Source organism: Gymnodraco acuticeps, unplaced genomic scaffold, assembly GCF_902827175.1.
Source record: "Gymnodraco acuticeps unplaced genomic scaffold, fGymAcu1.1, whole genome shotgun sequence".
Classification (NCBI taxonomy): Eukaryota; Metazoa; Chordata; class Actinopteri; order Perciformes; family Bathydraconidae; genus Gymnodraco; species Gymnodraco acuticeps.
Genome location: NW_022989913.1, coordinates 640593 through 664527, shown reverse-complemented (window position 1 = coordinate 664527; position 23935 = coordinate 640593). Strand labels below are relative to the sequence as shown.

The following is a 23935-nucleotide window of genomic DNA, read 5'->3' as shown; positions in this document are numbered from 1 at the left end:
GCTTTTAATTCTTGTGTGTGTGATAAAACATCCATGGTGTGTAAGTGGTTGTCAGAGCGTGAACAATGTGCGAGGAAGGTGTGTCTTTGAATCAAAACATAAATTATAAAAGGCACCTGGGGCGTTAGTTATACTAACGGCCCGTCCACACAGCAGCTTTGAAAAAATCTTGAAAATCTTGGAGCTGGGCGTGTCTGAGAGCTTGGGGATTTTTTGCGAGCAACGCGACCAACAACCAATCACATGAATCTCCCGCCCCCGACATACAAAGCAAAAAACCCCGGGGATTTTATGCGAGCAATATATATAAACTCCCCAAACAGGCGAAAACCTACCAGTTTCACCCACTGTCTCTGCCACCTCCCTCCATGCCTGGTTCCTCCGGTTTGTATCTCGGTAAATAGTTCTGGTCGTAAAGAACCGGGTGATTTGCTACCGTAATTTCTCGTTTGGAATATGAGGAAATGAACTGCGGCCCAGTTTGCACGCGGTTTGATTGGCTAGCGCTTGTACTGTCAGATTTGCATAAACGGGATTTGATTGGATGACGCTTCCAGCTCAGCTTCAAAAATTGAACATTGCTAAACTTTTGAATCCTGAAAATCCTGGAAATCTTCGCTTTTTTTTAAAGCTGCTGTGTGGAAGGGAAACAGCGGAACTGTGGTGTCATCTACGTTTGTTTGTATTACTGAGAATGTCAATTAAAGCGTATCGCATGACAATTAATAAATTATACGTTGTATCTGCATTGCATATTACCATTACTGTTGAATATTGAAAAATCGTATACAATATATTGAATTACAGCAAAAGCAGAGCCTCTTGCGCCCCCCCCCCCCCCCCCTCAAAAGAAGATGCAAATGGTTTGTTCCACACCCACTGCAGACAGTTGTGGAATGTAACGTAAAGGACAACTGCGCCCATTTTTTAAAGTATAGGTTCTCCCAGCGCCATATGGCTCTGGGTTCTCCTATCCAATAAAACAGTTCAAAAATATTTGCAAACACGATCAACTTTCGCACAAATCTATCAACTATAGTGCTGGAAAATCTCGACAGATGAATGAAACGGGAAATATGTTATAGAGGACACAAAGCACCTGTGAACAGTAGAATAAAGTAGTAGAAAGAAGAAAAAAAGGAGGTAAATAAATATGTACATTTTAATAAAATAAGGGGTTTCTGAATATATGCATTTGCCACACCTCCCAAATGTCCACATTTCAATCCCTGAAGCCTAATGAAGAAGGTAATTCTTACAATTTGATAATAAAACTAATAAACAATATTATGTTACCATGGTTTAGGCAGTAAAACACATACTTGATTAGTATTTAGTTTGAATATTTGCGGATGTCAATATTAAGGCCTTAAAAGGAGGTCGTCCTAAAAGTAATTACTGTCCCAAATAAAGCCATTTATTTTGTTTATATCTTATTTGAGAAAGTGTTTTCTTTTGGACAGGCTACAAACACGTGGCAATGATTGGCGTCGAGCAGCTGAAGAGTCTTGGTGTTGAGACTTCTGAGCAGGTGTGACAAAAAATATGCTGACACTTTTCCAGCCAGACGCTCTGTTGAGCTCCATTGAGAGATTTAGGATCCGATGTGCACTGCCATTGACTGATTCTCTGTAATTGTTGTGCACATGAAAACAAGAAACCTGAACTTGATACCATAGAATCCCATGGAATATACATATTAAAAATTATTATTATTATTTACATTTCTTTAAGCAATATCAAAAAATATGAGAGTATTCATATTCAGAGATGTAACATTTGATAATGATTTGGCCCCTTTTCATGCTCTGCTCGGACCACACCCATTTTGATCTCACCCCTCTGTGTTTTGATACACAAATCCATTTGTGTTGTTATTTTTAAGATTTTTCTCTATCGTTCATCTTTTTATTTCTCTTGTCTTTTTTGCGAAATGTGAAAATGTTTACCTCTATGAGCCACAAACAGTTATTCAAATACAAAATACATTTACAAGAAAAATGTTAACAACTCTAGAGGCCCTAACAATTATGTAATCTTCTTTCGATAAGTAACTAGTAACTAACGATTGTGGGTAGTGGAGTGAAAAGTACAATATCTCCCTATGAAATTTAGCAAGTAAAATCTGGCCTTCAGCAAAATGAAAGTATAGTTCTGATTTTGAATTCAACTGCAGCTCTGTTAAATGTTGTGGCTCCTTCTTGCACAGTTGCTCTGCTATTGCATTGGCCAAATCTCACACAAAAAGCTATAAACTTGAAAATTAAGCCAGTTTATTGTATCTATGTATACATTCTTACAAAACAGAGAATTGTATTTCCAGTTTCAGCAGTAAAGAAAAAAATAATCGTCACAATGAACAATATAATAACACTAAAAGCTTTTCAAAACATATTTTACTCAGAGTTAGTTGACTTCTCATCAACTCATCACTGCTCGTTCGACTCCTTATTCATGGAGTTATTGATCTGGACTAGGCATCAGATGCAGTCACTGTGGTGTCAGTTTCATTTGACGAGGGGTTATACAGATTGTTATAGAAGGAAAGGTCTGATTGAGTTCCATGTTCTGTGCCCTGGAGGGAAAAAAAATAGATTTGTATTTAATAATCTGCGCTCCTTGAAGGATGGATAATATGTTTTATTGATACATTCGGCTACTTACTTGTATTTTGCAGTCAAAGAGGTCAAACTCAGCGTTCTGGTCAATTGTGTCTTCATTTAAAATCATCAGCTGATTCCTGAAACACACCACAGCAGAAATGTCACCTGTCAAAATAAACCGGCATTCTTTGGTGTTTCTTTATAAGTAAATATGTATTTAAAAACAACTCTGTACATTGTGCTACACCGCCTGTTCTTGTTCAGCACTACGAGGAAGATGGAGATGATAACTCCAGCCAGCAGAGTCAGACCGACAGCCAGACCTGCCGACATCATGTCTGCAGACACACAGAAACAAGATGAAACACAACATCTGACTTCAATGTCTTTGTCAATATCGCACACGTTAACCTGTTGCGGAAAGTCTGTAACGAATGCACTACTTCCTCCTCTTTGTCTAATGTTTGCTAAGAACTACAGTGACACATTGATATTAATAGCCTTTTCTAAATAATATTCAACTATTCTTTTGTGACATTATTTATTATTAGAGGTACGTTTCAGGTGGAAAAAAGGGTGTTACGCGGGTGGTAGCGGGATTATCTGATTTCTGTGTAACAATAATCAGATATGGCTCACAAAGATAACAAACAGTAGTTGGCAGGATAAACTCATGTGCAAACACAATAAAACACATTTGTTTGGCATCAGCTTCCGATGAGTCTTATCATTATCTGCATCTCTTAATTAAAGCTGATTCAAGTTGAGGAATGCCACTAAATGAGTCCGTGGGAAAGTTAAGTGTCATCCTTCCATATGAGGGGCTAACTGTGTGTTACTGTGATACATTAAAAACACAATCTGTAAACAACATAGCAAGGTGTGCTAGAAAACAGGCACAAAGTATGAAAGACTATAATGGGATTTGTTGACAGGGTAAAAAAAAAAGTTGGTTAATAATGCAGACATAAATGATTTGTTTATACTAATATCAATGTGTGCTAATGATTTTTGGATAAATAGTTTTTTTCTTATTGACATTACTTAATGGGAAAATAACACTGCAGAACATACATTTTCCTTTCTCTTGCTGAATGTATGCCAGTTTAAGAGGGTCAAATGGGTGTCAAGTTACCATTATCATCATCAGGAGGGCCGATGGGGGGCTCTGAGTAGCAGCCGCCAGGGCGGACGCTGATGTCATCAAGAGCAACGTCCCCTCCTGGATTCATCCCCCGCTGATACACAAACACAAACTGCGACAAAAAGATCGTTTAATGTCAAAATACAAATCAGAAATGTCAGATATCACATGAGGAAAAACACTTCATTCATTTTGTTTTGATATTTATGGGACTATTATCTAAATATTTGTAATGAAATGTTGAACACAATTACCTCATTCAAACATTCAAATGAGTTTAGAAGTCAAACTCAAAGGCATCTGAAATGTGACAAGATATCTGGACTAGATACTGTCAAATCTTAAAATAAAAAATGTACAAGTGGTGGAGTAAAAGTACATAATTTCCCTCTTAAATATAAATAAAGTAGCATAAAAAGTCAAACCAAGTCTAAATTATATTACAGTTCTTGTGTAAATGTAGTTGATAACTTCCCACAGCTGGAAAATACCAACACGTCAAACCCTGATTTTTCTCATACATGCATTTGTTCTGATAGATAAAACAAAAATACTTCATTACCCAGAATGCCTCATTATGTTTCACAGTCACACTGGCCTCCTTCCACCTGTCTCCCTTGTTTCCTGTCTCAATCCACTTCAGCATCCCTTCTTCGTTGCCACCTAAATGCATTGTTCTATGAGACAGGGCAGCACAAGTTAAATCATTTTAAGAGTACGGTTCATGATTTATGTTCCTCTCGTCATTAGACACTAACTGCTCGTTACCTGTCGTTTGTGTAAACTCTGAGAGTCCCAATGTGGCTGCCATACATGTGGTACCAGAATGTGAGACAGTGACCTCTAGTGGCCGGCTGGAAGACGTCGCTGATCAAGAAGGAATTGTCCCCCCACTCGCCCACTGAGTTATCCACATACAGATAGTAACCTGGTGGAAACATGACAAGATCAAACAATATACCTGATAGAAAGTAAAGCTTATTATATAACATGATATAGTCAACATCACTTCAAACTAGTATATATATATAGCCAACGCTTCCAAAGTGTAATTTTTACAATTTCCACCAGACTGAGCCATTCTCACACATTTCACAAGTACTACTGTTTTGTTTCACGCACAAAAGATAAAAATGCATTAAAATGGATGTAACTAATCACTGTCATATCCTAGAATGTGAACAAATATAATCCCTCTAGCATTTTGTATACTGTAAATAATTACATTTTTGTTGGAGCAGTGCATTTCATAAAAAACAACACTGACATTATGTACTGTACAAACTGGCATTGAAAGGGTTAAGATTATGAAAATGAATGCATATCTGGTACTTATAATCAGAAATTATGTTTGTTAGAAGATGTGGATTGAAAATAATATTAGTATATATATTTGGGAATTTGTTGAGGCAGATTTTTTTTTAATTTGAAGTCTAAGGACATCAGAGCAACGAGGGGAAAGTGTTGATAATGTGCTGGGAAACTTTTAACGTTCTAGTTACTCTTTAGTGAAAATGCAGACGTGATTTACAACTGAATTTAGTTTTTTGATTGTGTAAATTAATTGGATTTGGTCACACAGAGGTATAGGATGTCCGTATCATTACCGTGTGTTGAGTTGGTGGTGTGGTCCACACTGGGTCCGGTGCTGGGGTTTGTGGAGGCCCCCCTGCCTCGGAGCCAGTCCTCCTGGTCCACGTCCCCTCCCAGGTTGCTCCAGCTGCACGTGTTGATTTCAAAGTCACAATGTCCCGGAGGAGGACACTGAGCGTCCGTCAGATGCACATCGTCAAAGGCCATGTCCCCCTCCTGCGTGGGGCCGGACTTCACACCTTCTACCACGATCTGAAACACAAATCGAGGAACATTAAACTGCTAACTAATATTAATATATATAGAGCAAAATGAGAATTATATAGGTATTTTTAGGCTTATTTTATCACATTATAGTCTCAATTTGAGACAGTTCTAGACGCGAGGCATTAAAAAAGGAACGGGAAAATGTTTAAAGTAATTTTCCTTTTTCTTTTTAAACTAATAGCATGGGCCATTAATGGGGCGGTTCACTTATGTACCCTGTAAGGCTGGGTTTGCAAAAATAAATAAAACAAGTTTATATTTCAATATAATATCAGTTTTATGTGGAGAGGTTGCGAGATATGAGACATGTAACTCAAGCTGTCAAGTAAATGTAATAAAGTAAAAGAGTAAAAATGTATTGGATGCCATAACAAATAAAAAACTTGTTCTTAAGTTCACTACTTGAGTAATTTATTATACCTTCAAGCATTGTCTATGAATATCACTTTTTCCCAAAACGTCTGTGTGTGATCAGCAGACTGTTTGGTTGCGGATCTTGGTCACTCACCCTGTAAGGCTGCACCCGGGGCAGCAGTGACGCCTGAGCGAACCTCCACAGCCGGCCCTGGTCTCCTGACTGAGAGAAAATCAGAGCTTCCTTCCCTTCTTCGCTCTGCTGGTAAACATTCAGCATGCCAACTCCTCTGCCGTACATGTGGTACCACAGCTGCACACAGACCCCTTTACCTGAAGGGCCACAGGAAGGAGAACCAGATCAGATACATGAAAAACGAAAGAAATGTACACCTTTAACTGCATATATGTCCAGATATTTTAGTTTGATTCAGTTTAGTTTATTCTAAGTACGTTTCATTAATGATATGACAGTCAGTCATTTTTCTTTTGAATTCAAATGTTTTACTATAAGGGATGAAGACACTGTATGTTTAATGAACTTAAAGGCAAGATTATTGGGCAGGGAGAGGAGATCCTATACATCCTAAAGTCAAACCCTTTAATCATATTGTATTCAAATGCATTAAATCAGGTATTTTCTTTGTAAGACGTTCAACTTAATGTTTGGTCCTGTGTGAATCATCTGTCCTGTCTCACCTGCAGGGTACAGCGGTGAAGACATTTTAGCTGTCTGTCCCTGGAGGTCGTCTGTAGAGGAGGACAGGAAGTAGTAATGTCCGGTGGGGGTGTTGGTGGTGTGGTCGCTGTCCGGCCCGGTGTGGGGGTTGTGTGTGGAGCCCGTCTCTCTGACCCAGTCCGAGTCATCGTCGCTCTGCTGCTGCCAGTAACAGCTGCCCTCCTCAAAGTCACACACATCTACAAGATAATGTTTTGGGAAGCATTATAAGAGTTACTGCATGGAAAGATAATGGTAACTTTTGCACTCATTATTGCTTAAACACTGTGTATGAGACCCAGTCTAATAGGGATATTAAACATGTATCCTTTAAATGTTGTGTCAAGTAGGGATGCAAAATGTATTCACATTTTATGGAAATCGCAATATGGACTAGTTTGATATTCAAATCACAAGTACAACTATATTTTTTGTTAAAGGTTGAATATGTGTTAAAATAGCATTTTGAATTAAGTAATGTGGAGCTACAGAGTCCTCCTTGCCTACAAATGGTATTTTACAGACAAAGAAAAAACACAGTATAAAAGTTTCTTGTATTTTTCAAATATTATAAGAAGTATCATAAAATAATTATCAGTTCCTCCACTTTCATATTGCCCAACAAAGTATCAATCACATACAGTAAATAAAGGAGAGGTATTTATTTTGATACTTCCCTTTAGACCAGGGGTGTCAAACTCAATTTCATCACGGGCCACGTAGGAATTATGGTTGCACTCAAAGGGCCGGTTGTAACTTTAAGACTATATCAAAAATACATATATATATAATATATATTAAATAATGTATTATATTACATGATTGCCTCTGCATTGGATTATTATCTGATAGGGTAATAACTTCATAATTAACTACGTCTGAAAGCAGAAGTCTAGGGCAAGTAATTGCAAGTCTCTTCAGTGAGAGCGTCACAAAATGATTTAAAAAGAAAAGCCAAATTAAAAAGTAAAAAAAATAATTGACATTTTGAAAAGAAAGTGACATTTTGGAGAGAAAAAAGTGACAAAAAAAGTCAAATTCTGAGAAAAAAAGTCAAATTCTGAGGAAAAAAGTCAAATTTGAGATGCATTGTGGGACATGTAGTTTATGGGCAACGTGCTTCTGTAAATCGCCATGTGACCGTATAATAAACATATAATATTCTTTCAGAGCTCTTGTGGGGCCACAGAAAATGAAGTCGCGGGCCGGATTTGGCCCCCGGGCCTTGAGTTTGACACCCCTGCTTTAGACAGTATACAAGTCTATAAGAGCCAGTAAGGAGGGAGGGAAGGTTGAGTGGATATGATTCACAGTCTATGGATTCACCGAGGAGGGGAAGGAGTTTTTTTTATGTGCCTCGACTACCTCTTTTCTAGTTATTTTACTCAGTCTTTAACATTTCGATTCACAAAACAAACAAATCACTGGAAATGACAGTGCAACTAAACTAACATGTTTCTTTCTGTATTTGTTTCCTGCAGCTTCAGTTGTATTACCAAAGGCGGGACATGGTCCACTGATGAGGGAGATGTCATCGATGGCTATGTCTCCCGCCTCCCCCCCCACCGTCGCCTCGAGAATCACTTGGTGGACTTCCTGCAAGGTCACATGACTCCTCGCCAGCCGCCACTCGTCCCCCTGATTTCCTGATTTTTGCCACACCTACAGGAAAGACATGAGGCTGATTCACTCAATGAGGATGTGAGGATGCTTTTGCAACACCGGGGCATGCACTGAAACTGTGCAGCTTGCACTCATTATACAATGCATTAATGTCATTGTGCAACAAGGATTTCACAACTATGCAAAAAGTATAATAACAGAGAGAAAACTCAGCAGGAGCAGTCACCAATATTTCTCAACCTCACAACCGTTCAGTTTGTTAACATTGTAGTAAAGGGAAGTCAAGTAAAGTGTCCAGACTCCAACAAGTGGCCTCCTCTGACCCCTGTAATCCTTAAACTTGTTAAAACATAAAAAACTATCATTATTATTATTTTAAGCAAGTACACAGTGGTATTACTTTGCTGACTGCTTGCTCTTGCAACAACATCTCCATTATTTTATTTTACTCTGTTTCGTCTTGCACTATTTTTTTTATTTTTTTTTATTTTGTTGTATTGTTTTATGTACTATACATACTGTATATTATGTTGCATTGTTGGAGGACCTTGGGACAGTTTTCATTGCCATATCTACACTGTAGCTACAGTGCATATGAAAATAAAGCCTTTACAATTGAGTGTGTTGGAGAGGCTGAAGTGGTGGACTTATAACCTTTACCAGCATTTAAAAAAAAATAGATTAGCAAACTACATTTTTGTGCATTTTATTTACCAATGTTCTCTTCAAGGGATCAGCTGTTTGCAGGAGCATCTTCAAAGATCCAACAGTAGCTCCGAACATGTGGTACCAAAATGTGAAACAGTATCCTTTTCCACCAGCAGGCGGCAGCAGCAGAGACTTCAGCTGGGCCTTATCTCCCTTCACACTTGGTGCTGAGCTCTCGATGTAAAGGTACTTCCCTGTGAAAGAACAAAAACAGTAATAAATCCACAACACAATGAAAGTGTATTTGCAATGCCTTGTCACATGTTGTATAAACCAATGAGCTGTGAAGAATAATGAACTTAAAAGAAGAAAAAGAGAAGTTTAGAGGAAAGGTTTTAGAAAAGTAAAATGTGGCTATTCGAAGGCAAATTATAATTTCCTAAATTCTGATCAACAAAGAGTATTTGCTATCATTGTAAAAGCTGCCTTGTGATTATTTGTGAAATCATTGTTATTTTAAAACAAGTATTCTGTGGTATTACTTTGTTGTGCTGGTTGTTTGTTGTAGTTGTTTACCAGAATGGGATGACCAGTATGAGTGTGGTATAACTGATGTTAAGCGTTATTTAGTCACTCTTCGTTTTCTGTGACTTTTCTTTTCTTGTGACAGTTATTTCCCAGTAATGGTCACTTGTGGCCACAGCTACACTGAAAGATAAAGATAAAAAAAACTAACTTACTGTAAAACTTTTCTTCCATGAATCCGGTTAACAGGTCCAATAATTATTTAATTGTATTCATACTTCTATCATGGATTTGAACTCACATGCTTTAATGGTTCTTACTGGTCAGTTGCTGATCTTTGTCATTATATAATCATTATTTTTCGTGAATATTCCTACTTCCTTATTGTTTCAAGTTGCATGCTTTATTTATATGAGGATTGTAATTGTGCTTACTTATGTCTATCTTTTACCTTTGACCTATCCATAGTGTTTGTAGCTGCAGCACATTTAGCTTAATGTTGATCTTGCTTGCTGCAAAGGAACATTTCTCAACACAGCCGATGCTGTACTTCCTGTATTAAATGAGAAGTAATACAAATACTCTCTAGTTATTTGTATGTTTTAGGAGACTGAAGTTAAAGTGACCTGTGCTGGTAGAGTGCTCTCCTGTGGGCCCGGTGTTGGGGGTCTCGGTTGGACCCGTCCTGCTGAGCCAGTCCAACTCGTCTTCAGCGCCCTGAACCCAAACACACAGCCCGTCTTCGAATGAGCAGCCACAGGCAGACAGAGCTGAGGAGGGAGACGTGGATTTATTAGGAGCCACATTTCTGCGTTTTTCTGACATTTTTAACAAAGTATACAATCTGTGAATTATCCCTAGTACTCATGTCCAATTCCTTCACATGCAATTCAGATATGAACCTTACACACCTGGTGGTTGGTAGGATTTTTCACAGTTTAGAAAAGAGATATCATCCACAGCAACAACCTGGTCTCCAGCAGTAGTGTCCGTCTGAGTCACTTTATTCACGCTACTGAACCAAACCTGAAAGAGAGATGGTTCCATTCATGCTTTTGACGATAGTTGTCCTTAGTCCTTTATTAGAGATGTGTCTGTTGTTTGTGTTTGATTTTAGTGTCAGGATGGAACCCTTGTCTTTTTCTCTGCAAACAGAATCTACCTACGGGTACAAATAAATAACCTGAACCTTAACAACAAAGAAAACTACACTTAAACACCCTGCACATGGACATATTTTGGAAAATGTAAAGTAGTTTCTAACATTTACCCACAATCCTCACCCACATGGAGTGATATTGACATCCCCTACTCTTTCACTGTTTTGTTAATCATTTCCTTTCCCTAGTTTTTTGAAAATACACTCACTTGCCAGTTCATGTGGTACACAAGTCAAAGACAGTCCAAAATATAAATAGGTGTTGAATTGGATTGAGATGTGATATCCTAATCATTTTTTTCTGTATGGAAGCTTTTGTATCCATGGTGTTTACGTGATTTTGTTTTCCTTTAAGGGGAGATACTACAGGTATATAGGGTAAACTAAAGTCTACATTACCAAACCAGTTCCCAGTTCCTCAGTTAATTACTAACACCTAGATAATTCGTTTTTGTATTACAAGTTTTCAGAAATGTGATTTTTAGTTATGCATTATTCATTGCTTACTTTTATTAAATTTAGGAGAAATACACAGATGCAAATAGACAATTAATTAAAATAAAAACCTAAATGTATACTAGTTCTTTTGCACTAGTTTGAGGAAGACTCAAAATCCAAAAAAAAAGAGTTTGCCTGCAGTTTCCCGCCTTAATATGTCACTTGTCTGTACGCCCCTCTTGTTTGGATTAAAACATAATGAATCTGTTAGATGTAGGATACACAGTTGCACACCTTATAAATCTGGGGGCTCAGGCCTACGGGCAGATGCTCTGGGGTCCAATGGGAGACAGTGTTTTGACTGCGTGACCACAGGATTGCTTCACTCCCCTCAGCTTGCTGCATAAGCACTCTGAGTGACCCAGCACTCTCTGCGCGGATGTGGAAGTGAAACCTGCGTTAAGGAAAGAAGGAAGTTAGAAGGGGAGAGTGTTGGATTGGGAAGAAAGACGAGGGCGGTGGAGAGTGTTGAGCAATTCATACTTTACATTTTCAACACTAACAAAGAACATATTTTACAGATACTAGGAAGGTTAATGTTGTGGATATTAGTGTCACTTACAGAATCTGGCAGAAGGGAGATGCAGGGGGGAGTGGGGGACTCTGGAGGCGGGCTTCACTCTGCGTGGACCCCTGACTTAAATTCACACTCATGTAGTAGCCTGAGAACAAGGAAAAACAACCAAAATAAATAAAGTAGACCCCTTAACATGCTAAGTGTAGTTATGAGGATTTCTAAGCAATGTTTTCCCTGAAGATCCGGTCCTTTGGGTCTATTTACATTAAAATAATTGAAGCTAATAATGAAGCAACCTGTGTCTGTGGTGTGATCAGTCGGCGGCTCGGTGTTGTTACTGGCTTCCTGTCTCCGCCACATCATCTGTCCTTCGCTGGTGTCCATCCATCGGCATTGGTCACTCTCAAATGTGCACCCACCTAAAAGTTAAAGACAAGGCGTGAGTAATACTGCTGGGAAACAACGGAGGCGAAAATTGGTTCATGATTCACATGTTTTTGAAAATAAGTATTAAAATAGTCTGCTTTTGTAACATCTTGTTGCTAACATTATATAATTCCGACCTTTTACTAAATCTTGTGGTAGAAAAGGTTGACCTTTGTTAGTGAACCAGTAAAGTCATTTTCCTTTAAATTAAACACTGCCAGATTTGGCCACTCGGCTGTCATCAGAACTTGCATATACACATACAAATATATTATGGTAAAAACAAGAAGTGTTTTGAGATTGGGGTTACATTAGCATCATGTAAATAATGTCTTAAAGGTTTCAGCTTCCTTATCATTGTCTTATTGTGCAATACTGTACATTCAGCATGAAAACATATTCTCTCTCAACTTTTATGTATATTCATTTTGACCCACATGCTCAAATGATTTCTCCCCGCTAAAACGAATGCGAGTTACCATCCTGATTTTACTTTCTGGCAGCCTGCTAATGGATCTAGGAAAATCTAAGATGTCATTTCTTTTTTTGTAAGAAATTGTATTCTGCAAATAAAATGGTAGAAGCATTTGTATGTGCATGCAACAGATAGCTCACCACAGCCATCCTCGTCCTCCCCCTGCGGGCAGTCTGCATGATAATCACACTTTAAAGAAGCCAGAATACACACATTTGACCGCCAACAGAAGAACTCATTACCCTGCAACACAGAGAAAGAAAACAGCTCTGGATTATATTCCACAGGACTACAGTTTGATATTTCACAATAGGAGCTTATTATTTAAAGTATTACCTGACAGGGTGTAGGGGGGGCAGAGGTGGGGGGTGTGTCAGGCAGTTTGTTGTTGTCAGGGTCAAATTCACACTCCCTGGAGAAAGAGATGTCGTCCAGCGCAACCATCCCCCTGATCCCATCACCTCGCCCATATCTGAAGACAAGCTGAGAAGTAGAGGAGGAGACACTCTTAAAAAAGAACTAGAAGTTATTAGGCTTTTTTAGACACTTTGGATCTTAGCTCAAATATATTGATATTGTTTTAAGTCAAACCCATATTTCAAGCCAGGCTTTTATGTAATTTTGTAGTGTCAATTCCCTCTTTCAAACATGTCCTCATTTGACCCATTGTTCACATTAAATATTGAACAGCTTTAAAAAAGATGTATTTCCTCTTTGTGATCTCTTATGATTGATACAAATAAGAGAATTATTCATAAAGTAGGCCTTGGCTGTCATTTACTGAATTGTGTGCCTCTTTACTGACCTTGCTAATAGACAAAGTGGAGAACGTGACCTCTGCTCTCTGCCAGCTGTAGCTCTGGGAGTTTTCTCCGAGCCACAACACAGCGTCGTCTCTCCCAGAGCGAAGTGTGCGGCCCCGGGCTGTCAGTCGGCCTGCAGCGTCGCCCAGGCTGAAGAAGAAGAATCTCACCTGCACGGAAACAACACGAGCCCTCACAGTGAGCAGACGTACATAAAAGAGGCCATGCTGTGCTTTAAAAACAATAAAGCCATTAGTTTTATCTAAATAATCTTAACTGTCTCATGAACTGTCATCAACCTGCAATAGTGGTTAATCATTTACTTTAGATCAGATTAAGCGTTTGATAATAAAAGCTATGCACACTCTGCAGATACAGACATTGCCAAACAATTCAGTAATTTCTGATTACTTACAGTGTTTATCGGTAAAATCCTGCTCATTATGCCTTTTTATTTAGATCTATCATTAGATTTTACATTTGAATTCCTATATTTAGTTTATAACAAAATATCTGTAAAACGTATGCAACTCTAACCAGCCTAATGTGTACTGTGTGTTGAGTGCTAATGACCAAATGTTAGCGTGCTTTAAAAAAAAAAAAAAAGTTGTATTACTACATTTATATGCATTTTTATCAGCTTGTCAGGATGGCACTCATGTCAACTTTTACACAGTTATTCACCTCTTTCATTTTGATATGATATTACATGCACCCTTGAATACTCACAGTGCAGTTGGAGCTGGGTCGTAAAGTTTTGGAGAGAATCTCTGACGTCTGATCATTCAGCTCAGCCCCAGGGATGACATAGTGACCTGTATAATGATGAAATAAGAAAATACAATAGTAAGTTAACATTACACAACATTACTTTTTACAGTAGTAAACTGAATAAATGACGGATTTTCCATCTAGTGAGTTATTCAGTCAAAGCCCATGAGTTTTACCTAAATGCCAGCAGCTCAGAGAGTGATATACCTGCATCAGAGTTTTTGGTGTGATCCCTCGGAGGCCCGTGATTGGGCCAGGCTTCCTCTCCTTTGCGATGCGTCCAATCAGCTCCTGCTGTGTCTACGTCACTTTGCTCCCAGAAACACAGGCCTTGTTCAAAGCTGCAGCGCTCCAAAACACCTTGTTGTTCTACATTTTGTATTATTTTCAGGTAAAAGGGAGTGAGAGGTAGACAAGTTGAAAACTGCTCCTGGAGAAAAATGAACCTGTGAATGTGTAGAGCTTGTTCTTATTGCTTAATCAATTATTTTGTAACTCTGAAAAACCATCAGAAAAAAGTGGAAAATGCCATGAAAGGGGACATCTTTACATTTCTTGTTATGTAAGACAGTCAAAAAAAGGAAAGCAGAACATTTCTAAGATTTGAGAAGCTGAAACCAGTTGGTCAGTTATGGTAAAAAATAAAGAATATACACTATTATAAAAACAAACAGCTTCCAATTAATTTTCTGTCCATCCAATAATTACCTAATCATTGCAGCTCTATGATTGTGTAATGCATTTTTATACAGCACGCCATACTTGTACATTAATTCATATCACATACTTTTATATTACTACTTTCTTATACAGTAAAACCTTAACTCCTAAATATTTAACGGATGAAATTAAACAGTGTTCAGGACAAGGGGAAGTACACAGGGAGTGTCTGTGTGACTTGATGAATCAACCATAACAGTATATTCAGCATTTTTAACATATTTTGTAACCTTAAAACATTTGTGATGTCTCACCACAGTTGTTCTCATCAGATCGGTCCCCACAGTCATCGCTGAAGTCACACATTTGGTTGAGCCCGACACACACACTGTTGTTGCACGTAAACATATTCTCTGGACACGAGGGCTGGGCCTCTGAGAAAACCAAACGTATTTCAAGAATCAGCTTGAGAAGAAAAGAAGACAGCTGAAATAAAGTGTGTGTTGGTACAGCAGGTCACCTACCAGGCATGGAGCAGTTGGTGAAATCTATGTCATCGATGGCCATGTGTCCGGGCCTGTTGAAGGTCCTCGAGGCTTCAAACAGGATGGTGAAGGACACCGGGATGCGACCAACCGTTACCTCACCGTGACGCCACACATCTCCATGGTTACCAGACAGCCACCACAGTGCGGTGGTCCTGGAGCCGTCGTGCAGCAGCACCTTCAGCTCCTCCATGTCTGTACCAATGAGAAGAGTTAAAGTTACTATGAGGAGAATGGTAGCCAGTTAAAGGGTAGACATTTCCTTTAAGAATATATTGTGTGGTTTTGGCAATTACTGGGGGGCAAGATCAACAAAGAAAGAACAGAAAATGATAACAAAAGAAAGTTAAAGAACAGGCATTGCAAAGCTTTCTGTAATACTGAGTGTGATGACCAACAGCCACTAGGCAATCAACAGCAGAATGCATAAAGTTAAGAGCATGCACCGCTAAAAAGAGTAAACATATTCAAGACCTTGACTTCAAGTATGTGTAGAAAGTTTTGAATAGCAATACTGACTTTGGGTAAGCCAAGCATTGCAAGGCTATGCAACCTGCAACCCACATTAAGTGTATAACAAAAAAAAACAATGTGTCCTCATATCACCTGCTCCCAAAAGAAATGTAGGCGCTATAGTCAGATGATGACCTTATGACACAAGTGAGGGTTCACTGCTGCTTTTGTCCCCAGGGACAGCCACAATCTAAATAAAAGTTCCTTGTAGTTTATTTTAAACATACCTTCTCCAAACATGTTGTAGTAGAAGTGTAGTGTGCAGGTGGCGCTGGCCTGGTTCATGATGGGACTCTGCACAGCAGCAGGGGTCATTTCAGTTCCCTGGCCCGGCTCCAAGGCCATGTACCAACCTGGAATAAACAGATAAGAACCCAAAGTGTTTCATTATAGAATAATCTTTCCATGCACAGTCAGCAGCAGTCAGTTTAAATTGAGTTTCGTATACATTGCAGGACGTTTTTGCCCTTCTTCATTGTCTTTTCAGAGCTTAGGGCATTTTATTTTAGGTGTGATAGCAGCTGACCTAACAGCATTACCCTGAATTCATAAACAGTATATTTCATTTATAATTTCCATTCAAATCAAGGAATCCAAGCCAGAACAACAGGATGGGGATGTAGAAGCAGTGGTTAAACCTAAAGCCGACAATGCAACCATAACTATTGAAAAAGAGGAAACATATTCTGCTTATTCAGCCTTTTCTTACCCTTGTAAAAACACATTTTTTACGATTAAAAATGTATGATAAAAAAAACTAAATGTCTTTCTTCTTTCCGCTTTGCAGGGTTGTAACTGAAGGGAAATCCAGATTGATACACATTATGTTTGCTTTTTTATGGAATCCAAAGTCCAGAGCATCACACATGTTGGTAACCTCTTTGCTCTGCCTTGTATTGCTGTTAGTGGCCTTCACACTAGATCCGGATGCAGAAGCAGAATGAGAGGAGGCTCACCCAGTTCAGAGCCCACTGTGTTGTCCACGGAGGGTCCAGTGTTCCCAGTAGTATTCCTTGTTCTCGTCCACTGACACTGGCCTGCACTGATGTCCTCCCAGCCACATGTGCCGTTTTCAAATGAGCAACCCACAAATCCCAAACCTGTCTCATTCACTAAAAGAAAAAGAAAAAAATGTGTTTATTATTTATTGAATTATCATCAGACATATTGGCATAAAGAAACTCGAAAAACTCCCTTACAGTCAAGATGCACAACTTTAGTGGATCATAAAATATCAAGCATTGAATTATTGCAGTCTTAAGATGCTCCTACTTTTATATGGATGTCGGTTTCAAACCACAGCAAAGGCCAAAATGTTACCGGAAACACACTAGGTAAGATTTATTGTAGCCAAGCTGCTTGCAGGAATGTCTATTGCTACCTAAGCAGCTGTTGAACATCTGAGGTCCCGGTCACTTAAGAGAATGTGTAGTCAGCAGTCGATGACAATATAAAACAGTCCATTATATATATATAGAGATTTCTCAGAAATACTTAGGCACTGGAATCATGAGAACTTAGTCATTTATGTGGACAGATTAGATTAGGCTGATGGATCCGGTAATACACAAGATTAGCCACTGACATGCAGATACACACAGTCTAAAATTACCCATGGTGCATGTATTAGATATAGAAATAAAAAATCAATATCAGTACCTTGACAAAGGCCTGGTGTGACAGTGATGTCATCGATGGCAATGAATCCTCTGCTAGTCTCTGCTTCGATCAGCAGCTGAACATGAGGTAGTTGAGAGAAGCAGGGAAAATATTTGCTTAAATATCCCGTCATTCTCTTATTGTTTATTGATGTCTACCACTCAGCCTCTGTTATATTACCTGGAAAGGTTTCGTCCTCTCTAAAGATTCAGAGAACTTGGTCCAGCCGTGTCCACTGCTGTTACTGTTGAACATCGGTTTCTCCTCCGATGGCCCTGAACGCATCAACACCTTCAACGTCCCCGAGGCACTGACAAACAACAGAGTCATGTTATTATGTGACATGTGAAAACAGCTAATTACTCTATTATCTATCAAATTTAATTTGTTCTACTTTGACTTGCTATATTTAACGTGGATCATATTTTTACACTTTCTTGATAGCGCAAACCTTTTCTTTGTTCAAAATTGACATTTTTGCATACAACTCTCACAGTGTGTACAAAGTGAACTCTGTCACAGGATCTTCTTTGTCTTGCACAAAGTGGCGGAGGCAGGTGATTCACGTCTAAATGCCACTTGTGCTCACTTTCTGAGGAAGTCGATGAGGAAACTAAACAGGATGAAGTGCATCCTCCACATTGTCACAAACTGAACAGTGTGAAAGGTCGTGGTTCGTCATGTAGTGCTGACCTGCTGTCCATATGGTACCAGAAGGTGAGACAGGAGGCGCTGTCTCTGGGTACGATCCACTCTGACACAGCCTGAGAGACGCTGCTGTGGGTTTGCTGCAGTGAGGAGCTCAACAAGAACTGACCTAAATGCAAAGATAATAATTAGATGATTAAGTTTTGCTGGCACTTGCATTACCTGATTATTGCATTGTCATTTAATGGTGCACCACCAAGAGGGAATTATTTCCAGTGCAAGCTATCATCTGTGAATGCTACACATTCTTTTTGGCTGTTGGAACCTTTCAAACTCTAAATGCATCATGATCAATGTCAGTAAGAGAAAGATACATATTTGATAATGATTTTGTAGCCTTCTCATTTTAAAGTTGCTTTTGTAGAACAGACATAAGGATATGATTTGTGGGGCAGGGCGGATGTGATTTCAGCAACAGGACATAAGTCAGAGATAAAAACAGAAGTTAATAAGTAACAGACTGTCAGTTTAACAGCTGCTAATGTGGCGTAAATCAATCATTGATGGTTGTTGAGATAATTAGTCAGCTAACTTTAAACCCAAATATTTCCTGAGGCTTTTCAAATGAACGTTAATTATTGCTGGGATTTCTACTGCAATTGCCTTTCCATATATGTTTTATTATTTAAAAGTGGCAATAGACAAGTTAGGGTGCTTTTTTTGAGTGGTAGACTTACCACATCATTTTTCCCAAAGCTTTATTAACGATATAATACATCTCCAATTGTTTAACCATTTCCTCTATCTTGGGTTATCTTGGCTAACCCTAACCAATAGCGATTTCTTCTTTGGTTGTGCAAAGGTTGACACAGTTCCTTTGTGCCGTGTGTCGTACCCGTTGGCAGACAGAAATGTGTGGTGAATGACTTATGGGAACCAATTTAAACTCAGATTGTGTTATTGTCTTATAGCCACCACACTGTGCCTTCAACATTTACTTCCTAATGATACATTAAAGCAAAAAAAACCCTAGATAATTCCATTGTAAGGTACATCAAAGTTGGTACCCTGTGGGGTCTGAGTGGTGTGGTCTGTGGGCGGTCCCTGGGAGCCCCCCCGTGCCAGCACCCAGTCGTGTCCATCTTCTTTGGGGATGTTGACCCAGGTGCACTGTCCGGATTCAAAGTCGCAGCTTCCTGGAGGACTGCAGGCCCCGTCCCTCACAGAAACATCATCTAACTTCACTGTAGCGATGGTGCCCGTCACATGATCTGCCTTAAACACCACCTGGTGAAAGATAGGAACTGTTATAGGAAGTAGACCAATGGGAGACAGGGAAAAGGCAGTTTTATTGGCAGGAAGTGTTGGAAATAGAAAATTAGAAAAAGCTGCCTACACGGAATTGTGCAGGGGAGGACACAGTGACCTCTGCCACCTCCCAGCCTGCAGAGGGCGCTTCAGATCGTTGCCAAAGTGCATCCTCCAGCTCCCAGCTGCGCAGCAAATGCACGGCAAGGATGTTACTAGACCCTGCAGGTATCCAGTACCTGAACAAGTACAGCAGACCATTAAATATGCATCAGACAACAGTGTATAACGTAAGGCAGCACTAGACTCACCAGAAGCGAACACATATCTCTGTAGCTGAAAGAAACTCAGGTGTGAGCAGCTGAGCTACCTCAGCCTGTGTAGAGTTGGATGTCATCCCAGTCATGTAGAAACCTAACACAAAGAGACAGGTCAAGTATCTACATTGTACAAATAGTAAGACATCAAAATGTGATTATGAAACAGTTCTAGCTAGCTAATTTTAATCTAACTATCAAAGGACAAAGGTCTTCCACACTTCATATCCACAAAGTCTGAGTTGCTGTCAGCTAAATGCTACATTTAAGTTATAGGACATTCCGAAGTTCATCATCTTATTTTAGCGTTTTAGCATGCTAGCATTTGCACAAGGCTAGAGGAAAGTCGTTAGTTCAAAGTTATATTTAAACTGATTCCCAGATTTGGAACAGTCGCTCAAACAGATAACAACTTCATAATATTGTCTGATTTACTTTTAATTAACCAAGCATTAAAACCATCATCTAGATCAGTGGTTCCCAACCTGGGGGGCCAGGCCTCAGATGATTTGAGGCCAAATATCATATTTAGACTTTTTTTTTTACATATAATTGGCAATACATGATTGTCACTAAAAGCCTTGTCTCTACATTACAATAAAATATAAAAAATAATTGATTAATTAATTTTAATAAAAATTCAAGTTAGTATTAAAGGCATAAAAAGACAGAAATGTATAATTCTTTCTTTAATAGAAATGTTTCTTCTGCCCGTAAAGTGTCCAAACCAGGCTTTTCTGGATAAGCGCATTTTTAAAACATAGTCATTGTCCATGCCGGTTTCAGTTGGATTATTTGTCACAGTTGCTCCGATCAGATCGGTCTCCTCCATTTTGTAGATTATTTACGACTTTTGAATCCACATAAACACATCGGCAAAATCCGGTTTACTTTCAGCATGTGTTTTAAACAGTTTAATCCCTTTGTGAATTGTTTCCACTTGCGCCCGTCCTTTAATTTCTTCATACAGCGGGAATCCAAATTAATTAATCCTGAGTCCAATAACCATCAAAGTGACTCCTTAATTACGCTTTCATCCTCCTTTAACAAAATACTTCACATTCATCCAGTTTGTGACAGTAGTTGTAGCATTTTTGAGACTTTTAAACTTGAATTACCGCTGTTGTGGGGGGGGGCACAACAGCGGTAATTAAAGGGGCCAAATCAGGCTCTTGGTGGATTTAATTTCGGCACGCAGGATAATTTTTAGTTACTATTAGATCTGGCCCGCCGGTATATTGCACGCACACCTTCACTCCATCCTGAGGATTTCCTCAGGTTTAATATGTGCAATAAGTTCATTTCAATAAGTTTTGCAATAAACATTGAACCAGTCAGGCCCTCGACTAGTACCGATTTTTTTAATGTTGGCCCACTGTGTATTTGAGTTTGACACACCTGATCTAGATGATTGCACTGCTCTTAAATCGGATAATTTGGGCATGAAGGTTGCTACTCACCATTTTCAGTTCCATAGGTGTGATCCACATTATTTTTTGTTCCTATTTCGCGAATCCATCGACCCTTATGTCTGACATCGTCCTCAAAGTCACACCAATTTGAATCAAAGCCGCATAAATCTGAAAGGGGGAAATAAGTTATAATGTATATAATCTATATGTTTGTTTTTCTTTGCTGTGAAAATTAAGCAATGGCAGTTTGTGTTTACACACTCTGATTACTGCAGCCCCCCTCCCTCACTGTAATGTCATCAATGGCAATGAATCCTTGGCTGTTGGTGTTTCTATGGCCTCTGAACATCACCTGTAGATGAAGGAGAAAAACGTACGGCATTTAACAAAAATATTGATTATCAGCATAAAAACATATAAAAATGCAAAGCATGCGAGCAAGGATATGTGGTTGAGTTCAATTTTACCCTTTTTGTATTGTTCATGTCGACTGTTACTTGTGCGTTAATCCACTCTGAGTTCTGGGTTCCTCGACGAGTCCAGGCTAACAGTTCAGAAGATTTCTAAAACAAAGCAAACTATTATTCCTTTGAATGTATCAATGACTCTAACAGACAGTTTAAAGAAGCTCTAACTAGGGTACATACTGTCTCAACCAGCAGGTCCAGGGTGGATACTGAAGGCCCGAGCATGAAGAACCAGAATCCAACACAGAAACGTGATGAAATATCAACGACAGGAACAGAGACGTCTGCTCTCTCCCCATTCTTAGATCCAGATCCATTCATCAGTAAGAAGAAGCCTTGGTGGATAATAAAACACAGAGAGGACTGCCAGACTGTGAGGAAACACTGAATACTGCAGCATGGTGCTACATCAGAGTATTCTGTCCATTCTATGATTTAATAGTTTTGTAATCAACCAAAATTGTGCCATTAGAAATAAATCCATTATTGGATTTCAAAGCTAAGGCGCTTTTCTTCTTCGACTTTAATACAAATTTGTAGTGGATGTTTGTAGCAGTTTTTTCTCTGTGTCTGTTTAATTGATGGTTTCTATGCCTGTATTAGATTTTGTATTTGTGTTTTATTTCCGAAAAGCCTAACCAGGAAAAATGTCTGCAAATAAGCTACGACTAGAAGACTAAACTACATCAGTTGCAACTCATTTAAGTCTTACAATACCCAACATGTTTTGTTAAAATCAAATAAACTCTAGACTACTATACTACTACTCGAGAAACTATAACATGAAAAATAGTAGTAAAACACAAACATAAATCTGAATTATGTGCCAAATCTAGTATAAGAAAGGGTTAATGTTTAGGGTTGAAACTACCTGAAATATCGATGTTGATTTCAATATGTAATCATTAAATCATTAAGTCCATGAAAAGTCTTAAAATGTCTTGTGTTGCCTATAAATCCTCAAATCTGATTTGATTTTGCTTCAAAAAAAAGAATGACTAAAACAGTTAATCATGTTGATTTATATCTTGGGGATGTTTCTCTACAGTCACAGCATATCTTCCTTGGACAAAAACACTGCGTTATCTTATCTAACACAAACAGTGCAATGTTTCACAGACAACTGATCCTATTTACAGCTCCTCTTTGGTTACATATCTTTTCAGGTATAGTTCAGTTCCTGTGTAAGCCTCTTTACAACTTTGGTGATTATTTTGTCAATATTCAATACCTTGCTTATTTTCAAGAGTGTGATCATACTGAGGTCCATCCCATGGCTCGTGCGCTTGAAATCCGTTACTGAGAGTCCAGTTCAGATCATCATTGACCTCCTGGACCCAACTACATAGACCTGTTTCAAAAATTCTTTTTAAAATTCTTATTACTTAAAATACTACATTTGTAATAATAGATAATGAATAAAAAATAGAACATTTGCTTGAAAGTATGCAAATATCTGAATGGCCTCAAGTAAAACTCAAAAACGTAATAGAGAGATCACATTAACATATTTCATTACAAAAGCTGAATTAGGCTAGGGTAGCTTAAAGTCTTCAGATTGTTCAGTTTTTGATTGAATTATTTTGGCCACAAGCCTTAACAACAACATTAGAAGATTCCCCGTCCCTTGTTTTTCTTGGTAACCTTTTTCAAAAGTGCAGTCCATGGCGGAGGCAGGAGCGGTGGTTGTCGTAGTAACAGGGTTTGGAGTGGTGGTCGGGAAAATGTCATCACAAAACTGTCCTCTGATGATGTGGATATCGTCCAGGGAGAAGCTCCCACCAGTTGATTTGGGAGAACTGGCTTGTAATATAATCTGTAATGATGAATGACGGTTAGTTCAGAGTTTTTACCTCATGTCACTTATCAGGGTTTATTATGAAACAAGACATGTCACATTACTTGGTGAGGCCCTGATGCATTGTAATCCACCCTGTCTTGGTTCCACCTGTCATTTAAAGATCCTCTTGTACTCCACACAGGACGCAGCCCAGCACTCTCATTCACAAACATTGTGAGGTTAATATCTGAGGGCCCTGGAAGCAACAAAATTAATCATCAAAAAGATGGAATTTACATTTGATGACAAAAACAATAATTTATATTTGTAGGATATCAGATGTGTGATAAGGCAAGGCAAGGCAAGGCAAGGCAAGGCAAGGCAAGGCAAGGCAAGGCAAGGCAAGGCAAGGCAAGGCAAGGCAAGGCAAGGCAAGGCAAGGCAAGGCAAGGCAAGGCAGGCAAGGCAAGGCAAGGCAAGGCAAGGCAAGGCAAGGCAAGGC

At 38.9% G+C, this 23935-nt stretch overlaps 1 protein-coding gene across 1 annotated transcript in view; it reads right to left on the bottom strand.

Moving 5' to 3' along the window:
• Positions 1-2256: 2256 nt before the first annotated feature.
• si:ch211-106h4.4 (MAM and LDL-receptor class A domain-containing protein 2) overlaps positions 2257-23935 on the bottom strand; it is a 40736-nt gene continuing 19057 nt past the window's right edge. The window contains exons 14-51 of the mRNA XM_034208854.1: positions 23556-23689; positions 23298-23469; positions 22885-23004; positions 21834-21988; positions 21654-21749; positions 21448-21538; positions 21235-21354; positions 19769-19871; positions 19546-19696; positions 19217-19436; positions 18195-18318; positions 17682-17811; positions 17502-17577; positions 16799-16954; positions 16070-16195; positions 15309-15524; positions 15099-15218; positions 14332-14493; positions 14083-14168; positions 13356-13523; positions 12887-13033; positions 12691-12793; positions 11946-12068; positions 11695-11794; positions 11367-11526; positions 10387-10501; positions 10102-10245; positions 9017-9204; positions 8176-8341; positions 6661-6879; positions 6116-6294; positions 5355-5592; positions 4516-4675; positions 4310-4424; positions 3739-3859; positions 2839-2941; positions 2665-2740; positions 2257-2575 (exon numbers count right to left, since the gene is read on the bottom strand). Of these exons, the coding sequence (XP_034064745.1) occupies positions 2474-2575; positions 2665-2740; positions 2839-2941; positions 3739-3859; positions 4310-4424; positions 4516-4675; positions 5355-5592; positions 6116-6294; positions 6661-6879; positions 8176-8341; positions 9017-9204; positions 10102-10245; positions 10387-10501; positions 11367-11526; positions 11695-11794; positions 11946-12068; positions 12691-12793; positions 12887-13033; positions 13356-13523; positions 14083-14168; positions 14332-14493; positions 15099-15218; positions 15309-15524; positions 16070-16195; positions 16799-16954; positions 17502-17577; positions 17682-17811; positions 18195-18318; positions 19217-19436; positions 19546-19696; positions 19769-19871; positions 21235-21354; positions 21448-21538; positions 21654-21749; positions 21834-21988; positions 22885-23004; positions 23298-23469; positions 23556-23689 (5285 nt within the window). The 3' untranslated portion in view covers positions 2257-2473. The remainder of the gene's footprint in view (positions 2576-2664; positions 2741-2838; positions 2942-3738; positions 3860-4309; positions 4425-4515; positions 4676-5354; positions 5593-6115; positions 6295-6660; positions 6880-8175; positions 8342-9016; positions 9205-10101; positions 10246-10386; positions 10502-11366; positions 11527-11694; positions 11795-11945; positions 12069-12690; positions 12794-12886; positions 13034-13355; positions 13524-14082; positions 14169-14331; positions 14494-15098; positions 15219-15308; positions 15525-16069; positions 16196-16798; positions 16955-17501; positions 17578-17681; positions 17812-18194; positions 18319-19216; positions 19437-19545; positions 19697-19768; positions 19872-21234; positions 21355-21447; positions 21539-21653; positions 21750-21833; positions 21989-22884; positions 23005-23297; positions 23470-23555; positions 23690-23935) is intronic.